The sequence below is a fragment of the Ambystoma mexicanum genome, chromosome 5p (assembly GCF_040938575.1).
Source record: "Ambystoma mexicanum isolate Mex_15411 chromosome 5p, UKY_AmexF1_1, whole genome shotgun sequence".
NCBI lineage: Eukaryota > Metazoa > Chordata > Amphibia > Caudata > Ambystomatidae > Ambystoma > Ambystoma mexicanum.
In genome coordinates, this window is record NC_090930.1 from 836,469,940 (window position 1) to 836,496,124 (window position 26,185).

The window sequence follows — 26,185 nt, forward strand, 5'->3', positions numbered from 1 at the left end:
GTCAGTTCTTCCCTGGCCACCTGAATAAGGGACTCCCGGGATATACTTCCATATGCTGAAATATCTCAAGCACAGGAAGTGCCTGAGTTGTATGGTTGGAAACACCCACTACCAGTTCCAAGTTATGATGTTTGGTCTTTCCTTAGCGCCCAACTGCTGTCGGTGGTGGCGGCTCATCTCAGGAGGGAGAAGATTCACATCTTGCCCTACCTGGGTGATTGGCTCCTTTGAACCCGCCTCCCGAGCCTGGTGTTGCCGCATTTGTACCGCACACCCAGCCTTCTTCACTGTTTGTGCTTCTCCTTGAACTTCAAGAAGTCACACATTTTGCCGTTCCAGTCCCTCCAGTTCATCGGAGTGGTCTTGGACACATGTCTGATTAGGGCTTTCTCGCTCCAAGATATGGTAGTGAACATCCTTCAGCTGGTCTTTCACTCCCAGAAGCTGTTCTGGAGGGCCTGCTTTCTTTGGCCCGGCATGCAAATTAGTAATGTGAAGGGGCACCTGGCTGCTGTTTCAGTCTTTAAAGGTTTCCCTGAGCAGTTTAATTGTTTTGTTGTTATTTGTACTTATATAGCGATTATAGCCAATGCGCTGTACAATACTTACTAACAGTACAAAATAAGAAGAAAGAAAATGAGCTTTTAACAGAGTATGAATAGAAAGGTGGGAAATTAGGGAGCGAATAGCTAGAGGAAGAGAATTCCAAAATTTGGGAGCGAGAATGGAAAAAGAAGGAAAGCGGGACTGCTGTAAGTGAAATAAGAAGGTGCCATGCTAAAGAGGCATTTAAAACAATACAAAGAAAATGGCATTGGAGGCACACTCAAAAGATAGCCAGTTGAGAGAGGAGTGGGTCAAAGAGATTGAATCTCTAGAGGAAAGAGAGTAAATAAAATGCACTGCAGAGTGAAAGATAGAGCAACGTGGGGCACTTTGAGAGGCAGGAAGACCGAGAAGTAAAGAGGAATAGTATTCAATGTGTGAAAGAATCATACAGGAGACTAAAAGTTCAGTTGCACTGATGGTTTAGAAGGGGCAAGCCTTATGTAGATTAAATAGGTGGATCTGGCAGATGCGGGTGGTAGTTAACCCCCAGATTACAGGCAGAAGTAAATAGATTTAGATATGTAGGAAGAATAGGAGGGGGATTTGGGATGGGGGAAAAAACGAAATTTCAGTTTGGGATGAATTTAGATGAAGGAAATTAGAGGATAACCAAGACTGGGTGGAAGAGAGACAAGCCAAGAGTTTAGAATGCAGAGAGTTAGTGAAGGATCAAACGGAAAAGAAAATGTGAGTGCCATGTGCATAAAGATGAAAGGAAAAGCCACAAGAGGAAATGATATTGGAGAGTGGAATTGTAAACAGAGAAAAGAGAAGAGGGCCACAGACCGAGCCTTAGGGAACTCCATGCTGCAGAAGAAAACAGCGAGATGAATGACATGCCCAGGAAACTGAGTAGGGCGCGATTAGTTAGGTAAGAACAGAACAATGTATGAACACAACCCGAGATACAGAGTGAAAGAAGACAAGATGAAAGAATATTGTGATCCACGGTATCAAAAAGCAGCAGAAAGATCAAGAAGAATAAGAAGAGAGGAATGTTTGGTGCAGCAAGCCAATAAAAGAGTCAGTTACAGAATGAGCAGTTTTAGTATAGTGAAAAGGGCTGAAGCCAGATTGCAAAGAGGGACGTAGGTTGTGGGGATTTAGGTATAAAGAGATCTGGGAATCGAACATTCTTTCAGTAATTTTTCAAAGATAAGGAAGAAGGGAAATAGGATGGAAATTAGATGGGATGGATGGGTAAAGAATTTTTTTCAAATTGGGAAGGACAGTAGCATGTTTTTAAAAGAAGAGGAAAAGACAGCAGATGAAAAGAAGATGTTGAAAAAAGAGTTAAGAAACAGAAAAATAAAATGATAAATCTGAGGAATAAGGAGCACAGGGTCATTAAGGGCAGCAGTGGGATTGGCACGGATAAGGAAAGCTTAGATGTAGGACAAGGAGTGAGAAGTGAAGGCTGGAACAAGAGGAGGTGGATGTTCTTGTTGGTCCTGCTGGGGATTTTAATTTAGCTTTGACTTTTCTTATAGGATCTCGGTTTGTGCCGCTGCATTAATGTGCTTTAAGACTGCTTCCCATAAGGTGATTTTCCAGGTGGCTATCACTTCTGTGAAGCGGGTGAGTGAGTTCCAGGCTGTGTTTATTAAACCTCCACACTTGGTTTCCTGTGTGGAGGTTTAATAGGGTGACTGTGAGAGCGAGACAATCCTTTATGCCCAAGGTTCTGTCTGAGTTTCATCTCTCTCAGAAGATCCATCTTCCTGGGTTATTTTCTCTGCCTCGTCCCTCCATCGGCTGGACCCAGTGCAACTCTCAGCTACTACGTCTCAAGGACAAGGGACATCAGGAAAAATTACTATTAGGTAAGATTTTCATAAATGTGAATAATCATGTGGACTTGTGTCAACTCCAGAACTTTTTGCTTGGACTTGGTCATTATTTGTCCTTGTCCCTAGGTGAAGGGGAATCCTTTTCATCCTCTCAGCTAGTCTTTTACTCTTTTTATGGGTGGCATTTGTATGTCTCTCCATGGTGTATGACTGGAGTTATAGTTTCCTATATCTTTTGGGTTTAGACTGGGTTGTCCTTTGGACTTCCCTTTGAAATGTCGCTTTAATGCGCTAGGGTGAACTATCGGTCCCAAGAGGTAAAGAGGAATTTCCATCCATTTTACATTTTATATAGTGAACCAGCACGCCCCACCTTATGTTGAGTGCTGGGGAGATATCCTGTATCCCCTTTCTTACTTACCTGGTAAAATGTATGTTACAATTACAAGTTAAACCTGTAGTCATTATTATTCACAGGCTGTCAAATCAGCTGTGGTAATGCACAGGGAGGCCACCATTCGGCTAGAATGATGGGCTCCTTCTTTTTTCGCCATTTCTCATTTGCTTGTTGTTTCTGAGGTCTTCTTTTGCGATTGTAGGTGGAAACGACCTTGGTTGAAGTTTTGTCTTCGGCAGGAATTCTTTGTTCCTTGCTGAGGCTTCGGACGGTCTGGCAAGGTAGGAAGCGAGGGAGGAGTTCAAAACTCTGCAGCCCTTTTGTCTTTTACCTTGCCTGAAAGGAACCAGTTCTCACATAAGGGGGGGTGGCTGTCCTGACAGCCAGGCTGCCCATATCTGTAAATTGCAGGGAGAGTTTGCAGAAGTTGTGCTGTAGTTTCTGATAAATACTCCAATCTTGGAAGTTGCTGACAAGTCGACCACTGGAACCAATTCTAAAGAGGAAGATGAAGAAACAACGCCTGTAACGATTTCCAGCAACTAGAGAGCCTGCTGTATAACCGGAGCCTGATGTAACCCTTCCTTTGAAGTGATCTAGGGGTCCTGAATACAATGACTCCTACCTACCCAGTGGCTGGTGATATCCGCTAGTCTCAAGAAGATCTGCATTTTGAGACATTCTTCTACATGCTGTGACTTTGCTGGGCTGCTAACCGCCAATACCCAGGTACCTCAAACCAGAGTGCGGTGCATGGTCTTCCGAAGTCCGATTTCGTCTGAAACTTTGGTGGGCTCCTGCTGGGCCTCCACAGACACAATTCGAAACCCTGAAGTCTCCTCAATGGAGTACAGGGCAGAGAGAGGGAAGAGAATCCGATCAGCGATATTCATTCTTCATCTGGCTCCTGTAAAAGGTTGCCAAATCCACAGAGCCGCAAGAAGCTGCAAAGAATCCTTTGTTGGAAGCCTCCCCCATTGATGACTCCTGACAGTTTTCCTTCAGTGTCCATTTCTTCAGTCTCCAGACCAGGAACCCAAGGACCGGGTTCTGTGCTGCTGCATCCTGAAGGCATCCACCCAGAAGCTCTTCTTTTCTGCTGAGGTATTGTGTTGGCTTGGGTAATACTTACTTTAAGTATTGTGTGAATCCTGTGATGCTGAGTACATGATTCGTGTGGTTAGGAGTTTTCCCATACCATTCACCCAATGCTTATGCTGGAATGCATACAAGGAGCCTTCTGTGAAGTCCCTAAACACGTTTAACTAGCTCTGAAGCTAATACTACTTGTTGAAGAAGGTATCCTCTGGAACTCTGACTTTCCTGCATCTGAACCCTATCCTGACGTGCCTACAGCTGGCTCCTAGACCACTAGGGTCTCTCTTTTGCCTCTGAGAAAACTGATGCTATAGACTAGGGAAGGACTTTGATAAGACTTCTGTCTTGAAATTATAACAAGTGTAAAAGTACTTACTTGTAAATTAGTTAATATTGTAACTGTATCTCTGCAATAGAATAATTTACAACGTGTCTAAAAGTTAATACCTTTAAGTTGCTTGTTGCTCGTTTAAAAAGTATATATGTTATTTTACCAGCTTTTGAATTGTGGTTCACACTTTATCACTTCTAAAGTGAATGAGTGTAAAAGCCTTCCAATAGGATTTTCCCACCTTGACTAGCTATAATGTGTGTTATTTTCTTTTTTTTTAAATGTATTTATTTGATTTAGTTGCAATTGCAACTTTTCAAATATACAATGAAGTTCATTAGACATAGTATAATTGCATGCAATACATTTCTATTTATCTAAAATGAAGCAACGCAAGTCTTTCTCTTACTTTTGCACAATTTTAAAACACATAATACATAAGATAATCAAAATTAAAATACAGAATTAAACTATTTCATTATTACAGATGAATTTCAATTCTATTACAATTTTAACTTTTGCTAATATTTAATTCCAGCAATGTTTAACGATATATATGGAGCATTCAGTATTTTATCCCACATCATACGAGGTGATAAAATTCTGTAATTACGAAAAAACTTTAAAAACATCTCATGTCTTAGTTTAGATAAGGTCTTACAACTCACTACCACATGTTGCAAAGTTTCAATCCGGAACTTTTCTGAAATTCTTCTTGAAATCTTTTCAAATATAGCACAAACAGGTCTTATACCATCTTCCTGGAAACAGTCTATTTTGATCCCGATATTTAAAAAGGTGATCAAAACAGCCTGTAAATTATCGACCTCTAGCGCTGTTGGACACTCCAGGAAAAATGTATGCGAGACTGATACTAAGGGATCTAACCAAATGGCTGACGGAAACAAATCTGCTAGATCCAAATCAATCTGGATTTGTTTCAGGATTAGGAACTTCACCAAATCTGCTAATAATATCTGCTCTCAAACACAATGCGATAAAGAACAAATATCCTTTATACATAGCCTTTATTGACTATAGACAAGCATTCAGTACCATTTCACGTGTATCAATCTGGGGGGAGAAGAGAGATCTTGAAGAATATTAGTTGAAAATAAACGGTGTACCCTCTTTTAGTCAACCTGGCCTTTTTTGCTTTGGTGGGGTGTTCCCACCGCACCTCTCCCCCCATAAACCGGAGGTTTTGATGGTGCCTGCTACATATTCATGCAAGTCTAATAATGGTTTCTTTTTACCTTGCTGAGAAACATCACCCCTCCCCTTATTCTTTTGTTACCCTCTGTGAGGGCTCTCTGTAATCGAAATGAAAGAAATGCTCTGAGTAATAGAATACCTTTAATGAAATATCAGTATGTTTTCCGAGATGAAATAAGTTGTGTATCCACTGATTTACTTCTTCCTTTTGAATTATTTTTTCTTTTCTTCTCCTTTTCTTAATCTAGATTGTTCTTTTGAGTAGTTTCTCTTTGTTATTATTAATCTAAGTGTTTATTCTCTAGGTTTCAAATGTAAAGAGACTTCTTTTGTGTATTGCGTTTAAGATGTGTTAAAAGTCAAAATTAGTTTTTTTACTTTGGCTAAAAACAATAAATAATAATTAAAAAAAGATCATATACCTTCAATTTGTCTACTTGTTCAGGCACCATAAGGTGTGAAAATCCCCTTGTATTCCCTACTGCGATTCTCATTGTGTGTGGATTATGTTCTATTAAACATTAATCACTGTTTCTATGCTTTGTTTCTTTCAACTCCAGGGGCGTAGGGGGCACAGGGGACATCTTGGGGACTTTGCTTTATTTATTTATTTATTTATTGTGTTTTAGTCAAAGAACTCGACTTTTCAAAACATTAGAATTAAAATAGCAGTACGTATTAAATTACAAATATCACTGTATAAAACAAGAGAAAAGAAGAAAAGAAAACAGAAGAAAATTAAAGAATGCAGCAGCAAAGAACATGTCTTTGTATTTTGCATTTCTGGATTTTTCATCTGACTATGAGCTCATGGTAAGAGAGAGGAAATAACAATTACTTCCAGTGTGCCACAGCTAGGACGCCAGCTTGTTAAAGAGGCAGATCACCTGTAAGTGGACTCCTGCCAAATAAAGGAGTTGAAGCCTTTTCTACCAAATGCAAGTTGCTACTTTTTTGTGTGGGGCAAGGAGACGTGTGTGTCTCTTGGTATGGAAAAATGGGGGTTTTAAAGAAAGAGGAAATCTTGCTTGTACCTCTGCGTAAGCCCTGTTATGCGAGTAGAGGGACCAGGTGTGTGTGTTGTTGCTGCTTTGACTGTCCTCCGCGGGGGTGGGAGGCGTACAGCAAACAAGGAGGATGAGCGGTCACAAGCCCACCACCTTATAAGCACTCCCCAGGTCCGCAGCTGGATTTGTCGGACCCGGGGGATGCCTAGTAGGTGGGGTGTATGTGGACCCAGGGGGGTGGCCAGAGGGGCAGCCCGCTCTGTGGGCTGCCCCTCTCGTGCCCCCGCGAGGGCCAGGACAGCCTCTCACGATGAGTCTGGTCCCTCTTATTCCATCTCATGCTGGCATCAGAGCCTAGCCTTTCTTTGCCTTTGTTATTCTGAATGCAGAGCTGGACTCTGTTCCTTTCTCGTTTAACATATGCTGCAAAGCCTGATCTATTTGATTCTCTCATATGTTACTAGGACGGCAGAGCATGGGTCCTCTGCCCTGTTACATTATTCAAAGAGACCCTCTGGCCTTTCTTTGCCTCTCCCTTGCCTCACTGCTTGCTTGCTTAATACATACCTCCTTGCTTGAACACTCAACATATTCTCCCTAACACAGCAATGGCAGCTGCAGTCTGTCTTAACTTCTATTTGTTCCGTGCCTTGAATTGGCCTCTTATTTCCGCTTTTCTTTCTGCAGCGGAAAGGTATTTGTCAGTCACTGCCATGATGGTTCTACCTGGCCGTAAGAGGGCAACAGCTAGCCAATATTGGAAGAACATGGCATATTATGCCAGAGGCTGGCAACTGCCTTCATAATGCCTACACAAGAGACACAACTCTTGCCTTTGTTTCTAACAGTAATTCAGTGGATGAAGAAACACGAGAACACACATATTGCTTTTAAATGAAGGGGATGATGTCACGCTTGGTTAAGACATTTTGATCATGCCAGGAGCTAATTTCCAGCTGCAATTCAGCGATTACCTTTTAGACTTCTGGCTTTAAATAATGTTAGTATCACCTGGAAAGCAGAGGTTGCTCAACAGGGTTCCTGGAGCACAAGGGGTACCCTACTCGTGGGCATGGATGATTGGAGGGCATTCTTGACCTGGTTTGGATCCTGGCCCCTACAGCCATGATGGGCGGAGGGGCCTATTACTAGTTTTGGTTGTACGTACCCTTTGAGGGTGGGCAGACATTGCCTCCTGCTTTAGCCCACTAACAGCTCTGCTTTGCAACTTTATTACACATACCTGTCAGGTGGCATGTAACTCAATGCTACTAATGTTATCAGCCCCAGAAGTCTGGAATCCTTTGCCACATCAACTAGGGTACAGGCTTGCCACCTGCGACTTACCCATGCCTGAGTTGGCATCTGTCACCCTGTGGGGAAGACACACACAGAAAGAGCAGGGCACAGTGCCCTTGTGGGTTTTTCACACTTCTTCCTCGGGGTGGGTACAATTCACTCTGCAGAGAAAGAGGCACATGCTGGGCAACATTCTCCCACTTTGACAATGTCACCCAAAGAGCGAAATTGGCCATTTGAAATACCTCTGTCGACTTATTATTGCGCAATCCACACTGATGGGTTTAAGCACCTGCTTAACGCAAGATGGCAATTAAGGGCATTTGCCAACACACTCAAGAAGCACAGGACACTCTCTTACCAGCGACATGCCATGCTCACTCATTCTGATCATGAATTGGCATTTATCTGTAAATGCATTTATTTATTTATTACATGTGTAGCATCACGCAAACCCCCCAAGCATCAATGCGCAAAGTAAACTGCATGGAGTGGACCACTTCCATTGGCGCACGTTTTTACTTTTCCGCCACAAAATGGAAGATTTTAGCCTAAAAGGCAGGTGAAATCACATTGCTTTTCCACTTTGGAAGAGTGTAAATACCTCGCGCAATTAGCGATTGCTGGCGGAATTGACAATGGCTTTTACCAGGTTTCATTTCCAAGCAGATACCAGAGGAATCCCTTTCCTTATTTCCAGCATGAGAATCCATGCTGGCAGTAAGGCCGCATTTGTCTGGTGGAGCGGGAAATACAGGGGGTCCTGGTGTGTCCACTCGGCTCCCGAACTCCACCCAGAAAATGCACGAAAATCTAGCCAATTACAAAAAGCGACAGTAATAGTGTTTTCCACCACTTTTTCTGAACCAATTGACCCGGAAAATGCTTTGTTGCATCGGAAGCTGAATGCATTCACTCTGACTATTATCCCACCGGAAGATTAAGCCAGGTGCTGAACACAGACGTTACATATTCCTGTGCACAATCTGCATTTGGAGAATTAACTAACTGAGCTACCTTACAAATGATACCTCCTCTGGGGCTTTACTGTCTTAACCCCTTAAATGCCATGGGTATTTCCCCCAGTGCCAAGGCCTTTTTTGGTGATTTTGGTATGTCACCATTCAATCCCTTGTAACTTCTTTGTTACATAAGATATCTCGGCCAAAGTTGGCCCTTTTTTCCCACATGTATGCGGTGATAACGCCACCAAGGAATTCTAGTTTGCTGAGGGGGGTGAGAGAAAATAACCAAAAAGGAGAACATTTGGGGTTTTTTCAGAAAATGCCAAGTGGTGGTTTCCTTGTAAGAGCTAGGAACAAATAGTTTGCTGTGCTGGATTCGCCATTTTCAGGCTTTCAAGAACAGATTGAGTGGAAACCAAAATAACATATTTTGATATGCTAATTAGCCGTTTTGTGAGAGGTAGGCGATTTTGGCGTCGTTTGTCCAATAGGACATGCGTGGACGGAAAGGAAGAAAAGGGTAGGAAAGGTGAATGAGAAGCCAGAAAGGCATACATTTTTGAAAAGTTGACAATATTCCAAGTTTAGGAAGGGGTGATTTGCGCAGGTCAGGCAACAACTATGTAGGGAAAGATTCCATAATTTGGGGGGAAATTGGGAAAATGACAGAAAAAAAAACTCAATTTCCGCACATTTCCCTCTGGTCACCCACCGAAACACGCAGCCAACAACACATGGCCTACCTTCCCATGTTCCCACAGGTTTCCCGATGAAAATGGTACCTCACATGTGTGGATGCACCTACCTGGGTGCAAAGGGAAAAGCCTAAAACACTGGTAACCCCAAGTCTTTTTGCACAGCTGATTTTCAGGAATTTTGCTCATGTGAACAACCTAAAGATTTGGACCTAGGGTGTCGAAGCCAGGAAGGAAAACAGGCAACCCCATGCATTTCCGAAAAGAAGACACTCGGGGAATCCACAGAGGTCTGACTTGCGTGAATCACCCCATAATTATGGGGTACCCTGTTTTCCTTCGTGGCTTTGACACCCTAGGCCCAAATCTGTAGGTTGTCTCCCCAAACCTTTTGGGGGTTACCAGTGGTTTAGCCTTTTCCCTTTCGTGTTTCTGTGGGTGGCCAGAGTGAAATGTCTGAAAATTGTGTTTTTTTTCCATCAAATTTCGGAGACATTTCCCTCTGCCCACCCACCGAAACATGCCGCCAACATCAGATGTCCTACCTTCCCGCAATCCCACAGGGGTCCCAACGAAAACGGTACCTCACATGTGTGGATGCACCTAACTGGGCGCAAAGGGAAAAGGCTAACCCACTGATAAGCCCAAGCCTTTTGGCAAAGCAGATTTTGCTCATGTGGACAACCTACGGATTTGTGCCTAGGGTGTCGAAGCCACCAAGGAAAACAGGGAACCCCATGCATTTCTGAAAAGAAGACACCCGTGGGCACCCCCTTTTCACTAAAAACATCCATGGTGGTTTAGTGACCCCCACACTCACCCAAAACAAATTATCATCTTTTTTATTTTTGTTTTTGTTTTGCCTCTTTCCTAGGGGCAGATTGAGCTAGCAATCTGCCCCCAGGGAGGACTTCATGAGATTCCCCCCACCCATTTGGGGTGGGGGAAAGGGGCCACCCCCTTTCCACTAAAAACATCCATGGTGGTTCAGTGGCCCCCCACACCCACCCAACACAAGTTATAATGTGTTTTATTTTTGTTTTGCCCCTTTCCTAGGGGCAGATGGGCACATGTGTGTAGCCATCTGCCCCCCGGGGGAGCAAATGTACTGCCCCAGGCTTGGGGGTGGCTCTGCCAATATTTGCAGTGTCCCTCCCACCCCAAATGGATGGGGACATCTCATGTACCCCTTCCTAGGGGAGGAAATCTGCCCCCTGGGAAGGCTACATGAGGTGATCCCATCCACTTAGGGTGGGGGGAGAGGACCACCCCACCTTTCAAACACAAAAAAATCCTGGTAGTCTAGTGCGACCCCCACCCCCACGCAAAACAAGTTATATTATATATATTTTTGTGTTGCCCTTCCCTAGGGGCAGATGGGCACATGTGTGTGGCCATCTGCCCCCAGGGAGGTCAAAACGTACTGTCCCAGCCTTGTGAGTGGTGGATCTGCCAATATTTGCAGTGGCTTCTCCGCCCCACCCCAAATGGATGGAGGGCATCTCATGTACCCCTTCCTAGGGGCAGAAATCTGCCCCCAGGGAGGGCCACATAAGGTGCCCCATCCACTTAGGTTGGGAGGGGAGAAGGCCGCCCCCCTTGCAAAAATCCCTGGTGGCTAGTGGTCTCACCCGCACCCACCCCACCCAAAACTACATTTTAAAAAAAAATGTGTTTGTTTGCCCCCCTTCCCTGGGGGTAGATGATCACCCATCTGCCCCCAGGGTATTGCCCCCATACTTTGGGGGCCAAGGGGGAGAGTGCAGCTTACATAGTAAGCAACCCCTCCCCCACTTCAAAAACAGATCCCTGAACGACACACCCAAACACACATTCTGGGGGGATAAATGACATTACATCCCCCACTTAAAATTGTGGGGGGATTTGTCTCCCCTGCCGCCCCACCCCCCATGCCCTACACCCATGTTCAACTCTCTTTGAAGCCAGGACTACTTTATTTCAAAGTTAGGGTCTAATTCATCTTCAAAATACACTTCTCTTTTTAGATGCCCAGAGCTACCTTTACAGCTTATCGATAATGGTTTGGGATCATCCCTCACATACCTTTTAACCTGACTATGTATCCGTTCATTCACAGGGTCATTTCTTATTTTTTTAGGGTATGTTCTCTTTAAATAGATCTTAAAGCCGTGTAGTGTAATTTATTTTTTTCCGACCATATTATTTGTCTTACTAGAAGCGAGGGTACAGTCAAGGTTGCTGTATCTATCCATCTATTTTTATGTATATAAATCGTCTAAATATCATGTGACTGGATGTCCTTTAATTCAGTAATGCTTCTGAATATGGCCATTAATGTTGACCTTTTAGGATAAGAATCATTTTCGCCTCTTTCGTTCATTCGCATAGTTAACATATTTGATAGCCTTACACTTGCGTTTTCATCTCGTTTTTCCATTAAGGGTGGAATAATCTGTACACTTGGAGTTTTCTGTTCAGCCTTTCTAGGCTCAGTTCGAATCTCGTTTATTTCTACTGATTTCCGTCCTTTTATGGTCTCATCCTTGCACTCTATTTCATTTTGAAGGCGCATTCTTTTTTGTTCCATAGTTTGGAAGTTAGCATCATCCATACTCTGATTTAGTATCACTGATGAAAATGGGCATTTATATTTTTTAAAGCCGTTACATTAAGGTCAGTCTTGGTCTGCAAATGCTCGTACATTTTCATGCGGCTAAATATGCTGTTGTTCATGGCAGCAAGAGAGATCTCATATGCTGGTATTGTTGTATTTTTGAACCCAAATGATAGCCTCGGGGTGGGTCGTATGCATGACATTTCTATAGAGATTGTCGAATTAAGCATAGGATTTTCAGAAGGTTGCTGCATTATAGGAGAGTGTGACAAATTAAAAATCATTAGCATCAACAGTTTCGACTTGAGTTTCAGTAACAACATTTGTTCTCGAGTGCTCTGGCAAACACACTTCATGCCCAGAATTACTCACAGACACTTTACTCACGTCACTATCTAAACAGATCGACTTCTCCGGGGGCTGTTCCTGGAAAGGCACATTTAACGTGGCACTGAGCACTTGAGAGTAAAGTTTAAACTGTTCCAAGGTACTATGAGCATGTATCATCGCATTCATCATAACAGGAAAAATCGATTGAAGCAGCTGATTTGACATGCTAGTTGAAAGACCACATGCCGGCTTTTCCATCGTCTCTACCTGCATTTGGCATTGTAGCAGTTGCTCTTCGGAAGCCTGAATCAGTTGATCGCCATTTGCCCCAGGCTCTTGAATGAGTACACCTGTGTTCAAGACTATGGGACACAGCGTTGCATTGCTGTTAAGTTGATCCGGCGGTATTTCCTTATTATCGGCACCCACTGATTTGGATCGAACATTGTGGGTTTGTTTGCCAATTGGAAGGGTTCGCACATCAGAACTGCATTCTGCTTCAGGCTGAGGAGGAAGTGGTTTCACAGGTAAGTCAGCAGTGTTTGCCGACATTTCTGACTTCAAAGTATAAAGCGGAATGAAAAGAAAAAAGGAATGGTACCATGTCAGTTTTTATGTTTCTAGCAGTGGCAGAGTTGCTCGCAATAGTAGGGGGTGCTCCAGAGTGCTGTCAGCTGAGCAGCACTCCTAAAGCACTTCCGAAATGCAAATGCACAAGCCCCCCTCTTCAAATAGACTGCTGGGTAATGGGCCAGGGCTAGCCACAAAGTTGGAGAACAGTTGAAAATGAAAAGGCAGTTCAGTTTTTCACTCATAGCAGAAGCAATAGGGTGATCTCGCAGTAACGCTGAACAGCACTCCTAAAACACCCCCAATGTGTGTTATCGGGACTTGCTTTCCCTGATCTGCTTTAGTGCATTTCTAAAACAGTCTTGGAGTTAATACTTGTCTTTGAGTTGCTTGTAGCCCCTCTTAAAAGTATATGAGGTTACCTACGTACCTTGAAATACATGGTGTCTTTCTTAAAGTGTAACACTGGGTTGTGCCTTCTGGAAATTGCTTTAGTGCTCTCCTCAAATAGTTTCACAAAGTTCTTACTTGTCTTTGATTTGCTTGGAGCCCATCTGAACAGTATAATAGGTTACTTACTGACCTTGAATCGCTGCTGCTCTTCTTAAACTGTAATATTGCTGAGTTAATTTAAATAAATGCACTTACTTGCCTAACTGGAATCACTCTGTGTGTGGTTAGAAGAGAGCATGGTAAATTAATCACCTGTTGGGTTGTGCTTTCCCTGAATTGTTTCTGGGCACTCTAAAATAATTTCACTAGGCTCATACTTATCCTTGAGCAGCGTAAGGCCCTCTAGATAGTATACAGGTTAAGTTACTCCCTTTGAACTATCTTCTTACAAATGTGTTACTGTATCCATTCTTGTAAGAAGAAAGTTATACATGTAACAAGATAGATGTGTAACAGTGTTGGTCTAAATAAGTGTGTCTAAACTGAATAACACTGTATATTGGAACTAATAGGGCCTACCACCCTTGAATTAATTATTGTAATCTAAAAGTAACTGTGGTTTTACGCCCCAGGAATAGCTTATTGTCATTCTGAATGTGTTATAGGTTTCACTCACCTTGACTGCTTATTGTAATTTAAATAAGGTTATACTTTGGATTGTAAACCATAAGTATTGAGTTGATTTTTATAATTGTGTTTATGTGATATGTTATAGTATGTACATCCCCAAGATTTATCTTGGCCTACTTGTATTTAAATAAACCATTTATTGTTACAATATATAGTGTTTCAATGTTTCTTTGGACCATATGTATGCTACAATTTCTTTTTACCAAGCCACAGCCCTCTCGCCCTCCTAAGATAAGTCCAGCTGCTCTGTCCATGCTACCCGCATTCTCAGGTGGTATTGTCCTAAAAGTGGAGTTTGTGTACTGCCTCAGAGATGGTTGCGTGAAGCCCTTAGTTGGACTTTACAAAAACTGTACTAACAATTACCAGCTCTTTGTGGGTTACACTTGTGCATGTGTGGGCAGAGCTGTTACTAAAAAGACCCTGTCAAGATCATTCTCTGCACCTCTGAAAGTTACGATCTGGCTGGGAACGTTGTGCCCGATGATCTCAGGACTTATTTAACTTCAGTCCTGGCTGCCAACTCTGCTATTCCATGCCATGCGGGGAGACGTGGGGGGTCCCTGTCTTGGACATCTGTCAAGCAGCTATATGGTATTCACTGCACATGATTGCTATATATTACTGCCTGGATTACCTTTCAGGGCAGGGCGCTCTCTTTTGACAAGCAATCCTCCAGAGTTTTCTGAAGTAGGTGATATTTATTGTGGTATCCTCCCCCACCATATGCTTATACTGGTAAGGGAATCTCTTTAAAATGAGGAATCTGGGACGAAGGAATCTGTTAGAAGAACAAATGATTTACCTCATGGTAATGTTCTTTCGGCTGGATCAGTTCTTCCTCCCACAGATTCCTCATCACCCTCCTATCCTGCCCCTTTTGGCAATAGCTCATAGGCGTCATCTGTTCTGCAATCCCTCGGCTGCTGGGTGCACCTCTGCCCTTCTCCTGATGATTGTCTGCAGTGATCCTTCTCCCTAATATGCCAGCCCAGGGATTTAGAAAATTCTATTTGGGTGATCAAGGGGAAGGCAAACAGGTGTGTGGTCAGCTTTCTCCCAGGCTCGAAAGAAAAAAGATGTGCCAGGTCGATGGTGGTTGTGCTCCTCTTCTTCTCTCCCATCTGTACCTTGTTTTACCTTTGGTAGTTAACACTGCAACTGTTAACCTATGACTCACCCTTACATAGTAGTTAGTAATAACCCATAGATCAGAGCTGCACATCCTGTAGACTGTTGACAAGAGTTGCCAAAGAAGCAAAGGTGCTGTCAGTGAGGGTCTAATTCAAATGCATATCTATAGGGGAGGAACAACATAAATAATAGGTGTTCAAGATTAGCAGGTAGGAAGTCCAAAGTCAAATTCCACAAGAAATTTCTATGATGAAATTATTTTTGCAGGTAACGTACAGGTCAGTGGCAGCTGGTGAATCTTTTAATTTGAGGGACGTAAATGTTTCCCACGAAAGAGCTCGAGTGACCCAGCGTAGCGAGGGAGCCTGAACTGACTAAGAGGAGGATTTTGGGGAGGGGGTTCTCCTCCTGGGAAATGTTTTAAAATAATGGGTTAAAATAGTGGATTTTGCAGCATACTCTATATGAAAAATTGAGTCAAAAGCCACACAATTTGCATTCGGTTTTGTAGGGTAACATATATAAAAATTCCAATAGGTGCAAGTAAACGACAGTGCACAGGAGCATTTTCAAAATCATATTCATGATGCCTTTGCCTACAATCTATGCCAGTATAAAAACATGTTCACCACTGGTTGTGGGTACTTCATCTCCTTAACTTTTCTGGACCTCTCAATTCTGGCCATCTAGTCTTGACCCTCTTCCTATTCTGGTCCAATTGGTCCGGAATTTGGGTTTTTAAAATCTCTGCCTCTCTGTCTCTGGATAACCAGGTGGCTAGAGTATGCAGTGCTGGCCACCGCAAACTTCGCATTCTCCGGAAGGTCCTTGTTAGGCAGAAACCTGTGCAGTTCCCCCTGGGACCACTGCAAATGATTTAATACTACAGGTGTTTGGCAGTAAACCCACTTGGTAGCAGTCTGTACCACACAGATTCACTTGGTAGCTGTGGCTGAGCAGTCAGACTTCCCTCAAGAAGAGTTAGGCAGTATACAGAGTATTCACAATAGGTCAAGAGAACACAGTAGAACAAGTAAACACTGACCAGGGCTTGGTGTAAAAGAGATATAATTATTTATTAAAAACCACATCTAGAAAAACACACAGGCACTAATAGTAAGCAATTCAAAAACACGGTCACTAAAAGATATACACTCCCTTAAAAGAATATTAGACAAGTCTTAAGGAAAGCCCCACTTATTTTCAGACAGCGGTGAGCGCTTAACGTAGATGGCACTCTTATAATTCGTTTTAAAAAGGGAGAGAAAAGCAGAGAATAAATTGAAACAGATCCCAACACTTTTTCACAAACACAACAAGAGAGGAAGGCAAAGTAACACCGCAAATTCAGAGTCAGTAGGCCGGATCCGCTTTAAGAGGATCCAAACGAAATGTGTCCAAGGTCACACGGTTGCAGTGCACAAAAGTCTTGTAACGGTTCAAAAAGGAGTTGGACCAAAGAAGGGGACCAGTTAGAAGGTCAAGGCGGCCAGCCCAGTCCAAAAGGTTAAGGGGTTATTATTACCTTGTAGGAATCTTTAGAAAGGGAGGCCTGGCGGACATGGTACCTTAAAGTGGTGAGAATACTCCCGCGGGGGCAGTTGTTCCTGGCAGCGGATGCAAGTCGGTGATTCATCCGGGGGAAGAGAGAATCTCGTCGGGGAGGAAAACAGGAGTCTGTTGCACTGCCAGGGAAGAAACCAGCCGCAGAGTTTCTCAGGTACAAGGAGCGGTCCGTTGATTCGCGGTTCAGTGTTGAGTGGCTATCCGGCCGCCGGGGTGCTTGGCATGGGCAGTTCGACCACAAACCGGTCTGGGGTGCGAAGAAAGAAGGTAAACTGGTTGTGCCCACCAGTCAGGGGAAGAAGCCTCTCCAGCCGGGTGATCTTCTCTGTCGTCGGGAAGTGTTGTCGGTTCCGCAGGGCTCCACTGGTGGTGTCGTCGTGGTAGGTCGGCTCAGCTTCTCCCTCGTCGGATTCTCAGGTCCTGTGGCGACTTCTGAAGTTCCAGTCCCCAAAGCCCTGCTTTTATGCAGCGTACCCCCATTCACTCAGCCTAGCTGTCAATCAAACATGCTAAGTGGTGATCCAGCCGACTCACCACTTGGGCCAATCACACAAGAGTGCGACTTGAGTTACCAAAGTAACTCAGTCCAGGGTGCCTAAACCCCCTCCCACACTCCCTGAGGTACCCAGACAGAGTGGCACCACTTTTGGAGGCTTCTGTGGAGAAGCCCACCAAAAGGTGGAACAAAGGGCTCGACTTGGGTTGGAGTCACAGAAGAGAACACAAACGCCATTTTAGAATCGAGTCCTGGCAAAAAATACCAACCGGCGAATTAATATTAATTAAATAAACCGGCGGTATGTTCGAGGCTATGAGAATTAAATAATTAAAGTTGGTAGCCTCGAACAATGGGAAAACCCCAAAGGGAAATATTCGCGGTCGAATATAAAAAGTAGTTTCCACTGCCACCAGCCAAAACTCGATCAGGGGGGACGGAGATGTACCCCCTCGACTAACAGACCCCGGGGCAATCGAATTGCCCCGACCAGTACGTCCACAATATGATGGTTTGTACTGGTTTCTGTTAATAATTTGGGACTAGTAAAGCCAATGGTGACTTTACATGCCCTGGGAGACAGTAGTCAGTCCCAGGGTATGGAGTCTATGGTGGGGTGTCACTATGACACCCCTGTGTTACTGCACGGAGGGTGCTGTGTAACACACATAGTAAAAACACATGAGATCCTATGGAGTAAAGGACCCCATAGCCCATAAAACACATTACCAGTCAAAGGAACACCATAAATCATGTCCAAGAGTGGGTGAAAAAGAGTCTCACTCTTGGCAGGAGAAAAAAAAACAACTCCAGAAATCCAGCAAAGCTGCTGGGGGACTCACTAGGTTAGGAAATTCAGCCTAAAGAGAGAATTCTCCCTAACAGTCCTGCCCTTCATTCCTGCTGAATGTCAAGCTCCGGTAGTGGCTGCTCTGGTTCTCAGCACCTTTGATTATTGTAACTCTATTTATTTGACCCATCCTCGCTACTTGATCGAAAGGCTTCAACTGCTGCAAAATGCTGCAGCTCGCTCCATAATTCGTCCTCCTTTTGGATCTCACCTCTCCCCTCTGCTTAAGAAATTGCACTGGCTTCCCGTGGCCAGTCGGATTTTGTTTAAATCTCTGTGTCTGGTGCACCTTGCCTTTTATGGCATGGGCGCCGAGTACCTTCAAGCCAAGTTTATTCACTACGTTCCTACTTGTTTGTTGAGATCTCAGTCCGCGTCTCGTCGTCGTTCCCCGATATTGCATGTCGCGCAAGGGAGGTCGTGCCTTCTCTGTGGTTGCTGCCAGAGCATGGAATGATCTTCCTACTGCTCTTCGTGCCACTGAAGATCATCTCACTTTCCGCTGGCTGTTGAAAACTACTCTTTTTTAGGCAGCCTTTTTCTTTTTTCTGCTGTTGGTTTTTGACATTGTCTTCCTCCCAGTAGCCAACGCTAAGATGCCTTTGGGTGTACGTGCGCTCACTAAGTTTCTATAATAATAATATAATAATATAATATACCAGTATAACCAAATAAGCACATACTCATGTTGGCTCTGCCATTAATAAAATGCCATGCCGAGATCAATATATCCAGACCAGTTGCACCAATGTAGGACACTCGAACCACATAATAAAAATCATCCTACTTGCTTTAACCTTGATGCCCGGTGCAAAACGCCATGCCACAGTAAGAAAATATATCCAGACTGGCAGCAACAATGTAGGGTAGTCTAACCTCGTAATAACACTCATCATGTTTTTTTTTACCCTTGATGTCCAGTAAAAAAATACCATCCCACACTAGGAAAACATATCCATGCTGGTTGCACCAATGCAGGTTAGTATAGCCACATAATAACATATCATGTTTGCTTTACTCTTGATGCCCAGTAAAAAATGCCATGCCATGGTAGGAAAATGTAACCAGACTGGCTGCAGCAATGTAGGCCAGTCTAAATATTTAAGCCCTGATTCATGGAGTTATTTGCGTGTAAAACGGGAATTTGCATGCCATTCTGCCTGCAAATCCTTGTTCGACGAATGGGGATTTGCGAGCAGAATGGCACGCAAATCCCCATTTTCCACGCAAACAATTCCATGAATCAGGGCCCTACTACATCTTACCATGTGTGATTTTTCCTTTGATACCCAGTTTCGAATGCCATGCCACAGTAAGAAAACTAAACCGGATTGGTTGCAGCAACATAGGTCAATCTAGCAACATGATAACACTTATGTCATGAAACATTAACAACCCCCCCTCCAAAACGGGACTGCTCCCCAGTGTGCACGTAAACAACCACACATATTCATTCAGCATTTATGCACATTTAGTTGTGCACCCATAAAATACACTCCCTCATTCATACATGCACCCACACATGCGCTCTTTCATTTACACGTGCATCCAAACAACATACAGTCATTCCTTCACATGCAGCCATGCGTACATACCAAGCTTTTTTGTTACTTACCTGCAGCCCCAGTCCAGAATCTGTTTCGCCTCAAGATAGGTTCTGATGATGGCTCACAGGCTCCTTTGCCCCTCCCTGCTCGACACCCCAGGCCATCTGAATGTGCAGGGAGGCGCAGGAGCTCCTGCTAGGCATATTCAGAGCTGCAGTACCACAGCCTGAATGCCTAATGGGCCATGCAAGGCTGGGAGAGTAAGTCGCCCCCAGCTCTGCATGGTGGGGTACACTAACTTTCCCTTTAACAGCTAAAGCCAGCCAAGGAACCCTCCCTCAGCTGCTTGTTGCAGCGGAGGGAGCACTTAGTGTTTTCACTGGTCTGGCTTGGCAGCTCGTCCAGAATGGGCTGGTCGATGCACCGTCACCCATTATGGACGTGCCACCCTTGGACCAGTGCACCAAAGCAGGCAAACAAGTCCAATATCCAGTACTCTAAAAACAAATTCATAGTCAGAAACCACGAACACTTGAATCGCCAAAACCAAGGGAAATCTTTAGCAGAAACCAGAAACACGGATCAATATGGCCAGGAAAGCCATGAATTGGTTTAGGGAAAAGCAGGGAAACAGAAGTCCCACTGCACAAGCGCTTTACATTGCCAAGCAAAGCAAGTTACCTGAACCTGCCTTTTACTTCCGTGCCAGTGTCAGTGCATGTCATATGACACCCATAAGCAGCGAGTCACATAGAGCAGTGTAACTGCATGAATTTCCTTGGGAATGTAGTCTTCTAGTGATGCAGCAATCATCTCATTGCCATTGCAGTCTCCAAGCCACCCGACGAGCTGTGACCAGAGCAGCATGCTGAAATGTGACACTACTTCACCTCTCTACCCTGATCATCCTCCTTTTTACTCATCTTCCTACTGTTCACCATCTTCTCTTTAGGTACCTCAATATTAAGGGCTGGTTTCTTTGCCCCCTCCTCCCTGGTTCATTGCAACACCTCCGTTTTAGCTTTTCTCACCACCACCACCCCCTTGGACCTCCTTAGACCCGCTCTGTTAACAGCTCTAGCTTTGCAATCTTTCTCTTTAACTTGAAATCTCTCCCCAGCTTCAAGGTTCTCTCTCTTACAAACATCCTTTGTTTATCGCTCGTCCCTCCATCCTTGGTCGATATCGCTCTCTCCAGCATTCCTAGTTTCTTTATCCGCAAACTCCTGGGTCTCACTCCCTGCATCCTAGGTCTTTCTCAGGATGATGACAAACAGATAAATCTTCATTTATTGTCTTGCAAGGTACGAAAAAACGCAACCTACACCTAATGGGGCCTAACTACTCAAACCTGTCATGCCCTCCAGACCCCTCACCTCTATAGTTCCCTGATAACGTGACAAAATCGAAACCTAAGAAGGTTCGAGACAGCATTGTTGGGCCCTCAGCACACTTAAACTGCCTCCCGTCAAAACAATGAACACATTCATCCCCACCTAATCCTTAATGTTCATATCTGAATGTGACATCATATACCGACTTCCAGTATACCGATCTACGAAGAGGGGGGTTGGACCTCCACCCACATGTCAAATTCCTGTCGCTTAGGAGCAGTCCCATTGTTCAGTCCAGTTTCAGCTGGTTATATCCACCATGCGGGTGCCTTCGTCCTACCGCTCTCGTCAAAGTTTTGCATTTCATTTCATAGAGTGCATGCTCAAGAAAGTCTATAGTTTTCCGGTGGCCATTCTGGTTTCAGCGGCTGGCCATCATGAAGTTCAGTCCATTTGTAACCTCTGACCGCAAGAGGCACTTCAATGCACCTTCCCATGTGCGCAGAAAGATAATGGCCTCGCCTTTGTCCAAAGAGCTGCGTCATATATCCACCATGCGGGTTATATCCACCATGCGGGTGCCTTCGTCCTACCGCTCTCGTCAAAGTTTTGCATTTCATTTCATAGAGTGCATGCTCAAGAAAGTCTATAGTTTTCCGGTGGCCATTCTGGTTTCAGCGGCTGGCCATCATGAAGTTCAGTCCATTTGTAACCTCTGACCGCAAGAGGCACTTCAATGCACCTTCCCATGTGCGCAGAAAGATAATGGCCTCGCCTTTGTCCAAAGAGCTGCGTCAGAAATACGATGTCCGCTCTATGCCAATCCCAGGGGCGTTGCTAGGGGGGGGCTTAGGGGGCTATAGCCCCTGATCTTTTGGTTGTAGCCCCGGATAGAATCTCAGGAGCTACAGCCAAAAGACTAGCTAGCTCCCAGTCCCAACAGTTCCGACATCAGCGTAGCCCCGGGTCTTTTCCAGACCTAGCAACTCCCCTGGCCAATCCGCAAGGATGATGAGGTCCAGGTCGTCCGGGGGCCCTACAAAGGTCAGCTAATTGGCAAAGTAGTCCAGGTTTACAGAAAAAAGTATGCAATTTACATTGAGCGTGTACAGCGTGAGAAAGCCAATGGAACAACTGTCCACGTTGGTATTCACCCCAGCAAGGTTGTGATCACCCAACTAAAGTTGGACAAAGATCGCAAAAAAATCTTGGAGCGTAAAGCCAAGTCTCGCCAAGTCGGCAAGGAGAAAGGCCAATACAAGGAAAAAACAATAGAAAAGATGCAAGAGTAAAATGGTCCGCTGTACAGTATCAATAAAAAACTTTGGGATTTAAAAAAAAGAAACTCTATGGGAGAACAAGCAGTGGCAAAGCCAAATAAAATCGGGAATTTTTAAAAAGTCTGCTAAAAGAAAAACCTAATCCCTGGCTTCCTGTGTCTTTTTTTTGTTCTGCATCTTTGTTCTTTCTCGCCTTATTCCCTAGGCTTTTCTCTCCCCAGCCTTGTGGGCCATTTTCTCCCATGACCCATGGGTCATTCTCTCCCCAAACTCGTGCGTAATTCTGCCTCCATCCCACTAGATCTTTCTTTGCCCATGCCTCCGTTTTTTTCACACCTCTGGGTCTCTACTCCATATTCCTAACTCCTTCTTGCCGCGCATCATAAGTCTCTCCTCTGGTGTCCTGTATCCTTTCTTCAGCTCCATCTGCAATCTTCACCATCCCAATTCCAAATGAGTCGCTTCCCTGGACTCCCAAAGTCTTCTGCCACATTCTTTGGCCCTAACTTCTAACCACTCTCTGGCCTACGGAACTCAGGTTTGTCATCCGATGAAATTAGTATGACGATTGGGTAACGGGCCCCACACATGTAAAATAAACTGGCAGTTTTGATGTGGGACATGGTGTTGGTTAAATAGATGGTCCTCTCTTTCCTCACAGCACCATATCCCTGCCCTTGGGGACAAATTCCTTCCCCTAACAGTTTTTAAGTGCATGTGTGTGCAGACCTTGTAAGGCGTCTGGTTCACGGCTCAAGTTCAGACCCCTTTCTTCTCTATTTTGGTTTTGGATCTAATTTCTTTCCACGTTTGAGGAGCCGAGCATGCAGGTGCTACTGGCTCCACAGGACTGTCCCTCATTGATTTCCTTTAATTGACAGGAGCTTCTCATGCAGTAATATGACTAGCCACTGCTTCACACTTGTGGCATGCTGGGGTACGCAGGGGATTCTCCGCAGGCCACCTCTCGGCCCAGCATCACCTACCTAGTGGCAAAATCTGGCCCCTTGGTTGACTACATCATCCACCAAAGACATGGTTGTGGCGCAGAAAATAACAAGGTTTGTACTGCCTAATTCCATTGACCAAACTGTTCTACAGCAGCAGGTTTTCCTCCAACTCGGTGGAGCTTTCAATGCTACCCAAACGACTTAAAACCAAAAAGGAATTGACAAGCCTTTGTAAAATGGAGCATAATGAAATTGTGCGCCAACAGAGCTTGGGATGTTAAAGGTGTAGTGTGACTGTGGCAATACCACTATGGGCTGTGTTTTATGGGAGGAATGCTGATAATATGTAAGATGTGTGACTTGTAAATGATTGATTACATGATGTACCTGTGTAAATTTAAAATACAATTTATTTTAACATTTAAAAAAAAAAATTGGTTTGGAAGATATCATGAGACGTCAGCAGATATGTTAGTAGGCTGTAAATATGGAGATTTCCATACAATAAAACTGTTGTTGCAGGTAAATAACTTTTCAGTCTCAAAAAATTCCCTTCGCTACTCCCTTAGCTTACGTTCGATTTTGTTTTTTTTATTAATCATGTGGGGTTTAATAAGTGATAGATTTGGTTTTATTGTAACATTGCTGATGGCATTTAGTTTAGAACATGGTAGCTGTTAGTAGTAGACCCACATGTCTTGGGGCTATACTGCACCCAACAGCTTTAAGTGATCCTTCCACCCCTCAGTCTTCCACTTCAGCCTAGGCACAGCCATTTCCCTGGTGCTCCACGTGCACCCCTTCAAGCAGCAGGCAGTATATTGTTGTTTTCTCTGTGATGCCTTTGTTGTAGCACAGCCAGTCCCTCTGCTTTTCTGTCTTTTCTCTCTAAAGTCTAGTTTCCCTTGAGCACACATATGCTTTCTATAGCTTTCTGTTCCCTCTGTATTGCTTATCCCAAACGCTGCGGCCAGCGGCTCTGCGTACTGTATGCTTCTTCCTCTTGGTGTGCATGTGTATCAGTAACACGCCCGTTTCTGTTTCAGCTTGCGCGACAGGCTTTGGCCCATGAATTGTTATCCCAAGATGGAGGTCCAAGCTGTGAGTACTACCTGGCATTGGCTCAGACCTACTTGATGAAGAAGGAGTTTGCAGAGGCAGAAGAGAATCTCACCGCAGCTGGCCAGATCAACTATCAGGTGTGTGACTGCCAGCCATGTACAAATCTTTTCTCTTTATCCCAGCCAGAATTTAGATTGAACCAGAGTTGTGCATTGAAACTGTGACTATTGCATCCAGAGAGCCATATACAAAATACAGCATTCATATCCTGCCTAAAATTAGTGTTGTCTCTCACTCTGTTGTATCCATCTCCTCACATCTGGCAGACCAACAGGCAGTGCTTTAGATGGAACAAGTGCAGGTACTCCCCGGCCTATGTTTTAAGTGAGCTGGGGCTCAGACCCGGTACGATCCAAAAACTGCAGCTGTGCCTGGGCTGTGCCGAATCACTTTGACCCATTTCTATTGAATTTTCCCTTTTTCCCTGTCGAGTCACATAGTTTATTTTATTTATTTATTTATGACATTTATAGAATACCCAGACACAGGGGTATCACAGTGTTTGTACAGATAGACGATTAGTGGACATACAGACAGTATTTAAGTATATTTGTCAAACAACCAGGTTTTTAACCATTTTTTAAAGGTTGTGTAAGATTGTTAATTTCACAAAGAAGGTGGTAAAGTGTTCCAAATGGTGGGTGCAGTAACACAGAAGCTGACGCCGCCTGCTCTCTTTTTTCTGTAACGCGGTATGATGAGACTGGTGCTGGGCGCAGAGCGAAGAGCACACATGTTGTTTTGTCACAAGGATATTGTTGAGGTTTTCAGAAGCAGCTTGGTGTATGCAGCGGTGTGCAATCATCAGGGTCTTGGTATTGGTAGCCAGTGGACTTCCTGTCTGGTAACGGAAATATGGTCAGTGTGCTTGATGCCTGGTGTTTTGTTCTGGAGTAACTGTTTGGACAAGTTGGCAGTGGTGGTGCCCATGAGAAGGACATTGCAATAGTCTAGTTTAATCAGGAAAAGCGCACAGGCGAGAGTGAGCCAGTTGCTGGTGGAGAGAAATTGTCTGCTGAGGGCTATGAGTTTGGAATTGTAGGCTGTGTATGATGCGAGTGCATTATTGTGTCTGGCCATAGAAAAATCAGCATCAAGGTAAACACGTAAGGATTTGACGCATTTGAGGTCTGTGATGTTGGAGTCGTCAGGGCAGAAGGTGGAGAAGGAAGGATCAATGTTTTTTTAGAAGGGTGTTGGGAGCAAATAATGAGGAGTTTGGTTGTTTCATCATTAAGGCAGAGGTTATGGGTAGCCATCCAATTTTGAATGATGCTGAATGTGTAGTTAATGGAATCCGATTTGTGTGTGTAGTTGGCTGTGATGGGAATTAGAATTTGAGTATCATCTGCAAAATTGGTGTAGATGATACGAAGGCAGAAGGGCAAGTCAAAGAGAGGGTTAGTATAGGTGTTGTAGAGAGTGGGGGAGAGGCAGGAGCCTTGGGGAACGCTGAGCACGACTGGGATCCGCCGCTGACTCCCCAATGAAGAATCTGGAAGTGCAGTTGCTGTGGAAAGATTTGAACACTATTGCGAATTCTGATGTATAGGGGAAGTAGGTGCTGAGATGTTGGCAAAGGAGATCATGGTCAACTAAATCGAAGGCAGCAGAGAGGTCTAGAAGGAGGAGGATGGCTACTTTGCCAGAGTCTCGGAAATGGTCAATTTGTATTTTTAGATCAAGTGGGGCAGTTCCAGTGCTGTGCTTGGGTCTAAAGCTGGATTGTCTACTACCAAGCAACTGATGTTGTTCCAGGTGGGTTTGGACTTGGATATAGGCAACCCAATCAAGATTTTTTTAGTAAGAACGGGACAGCAGTGATAAGGGCGTTAATTAGTGGGAATGGCAGGGTTGAGTGTTGGTTTTTTCAGGAGTGGTGAGACCCAGGCAGATTTGATACTGGAAGAAACTTCACTAG

At 44.3% G+C, this 26,185-nt stretch overlaps 1 protein-coding gene across 3 annotated transcripts in view; it reads left to right on the forward strand.

Moving 5' to 3' along the window:
- Positions 1–26,185, forward strand: part of CFAP70 (cilia and flagella associated protein 70) — a 1,359,754-nt gene that overhangs the window by 1,059,802 nt on the left and 273,767 nt on the right. For all 3 annotated transcript variants that reach the window (XM_069613256.1, XM_069613257.1, XM_069613258.1), the window contains one exon: positions 24,189–24,341. In XM_069613256.1, the coding sequence (XP_069469357.1) occupies positions 24,189–24,341 (153 nt within the window). The remainder of the gene's footprint in view (positions 1–24,188; positions 24,342–26,185) is intronic.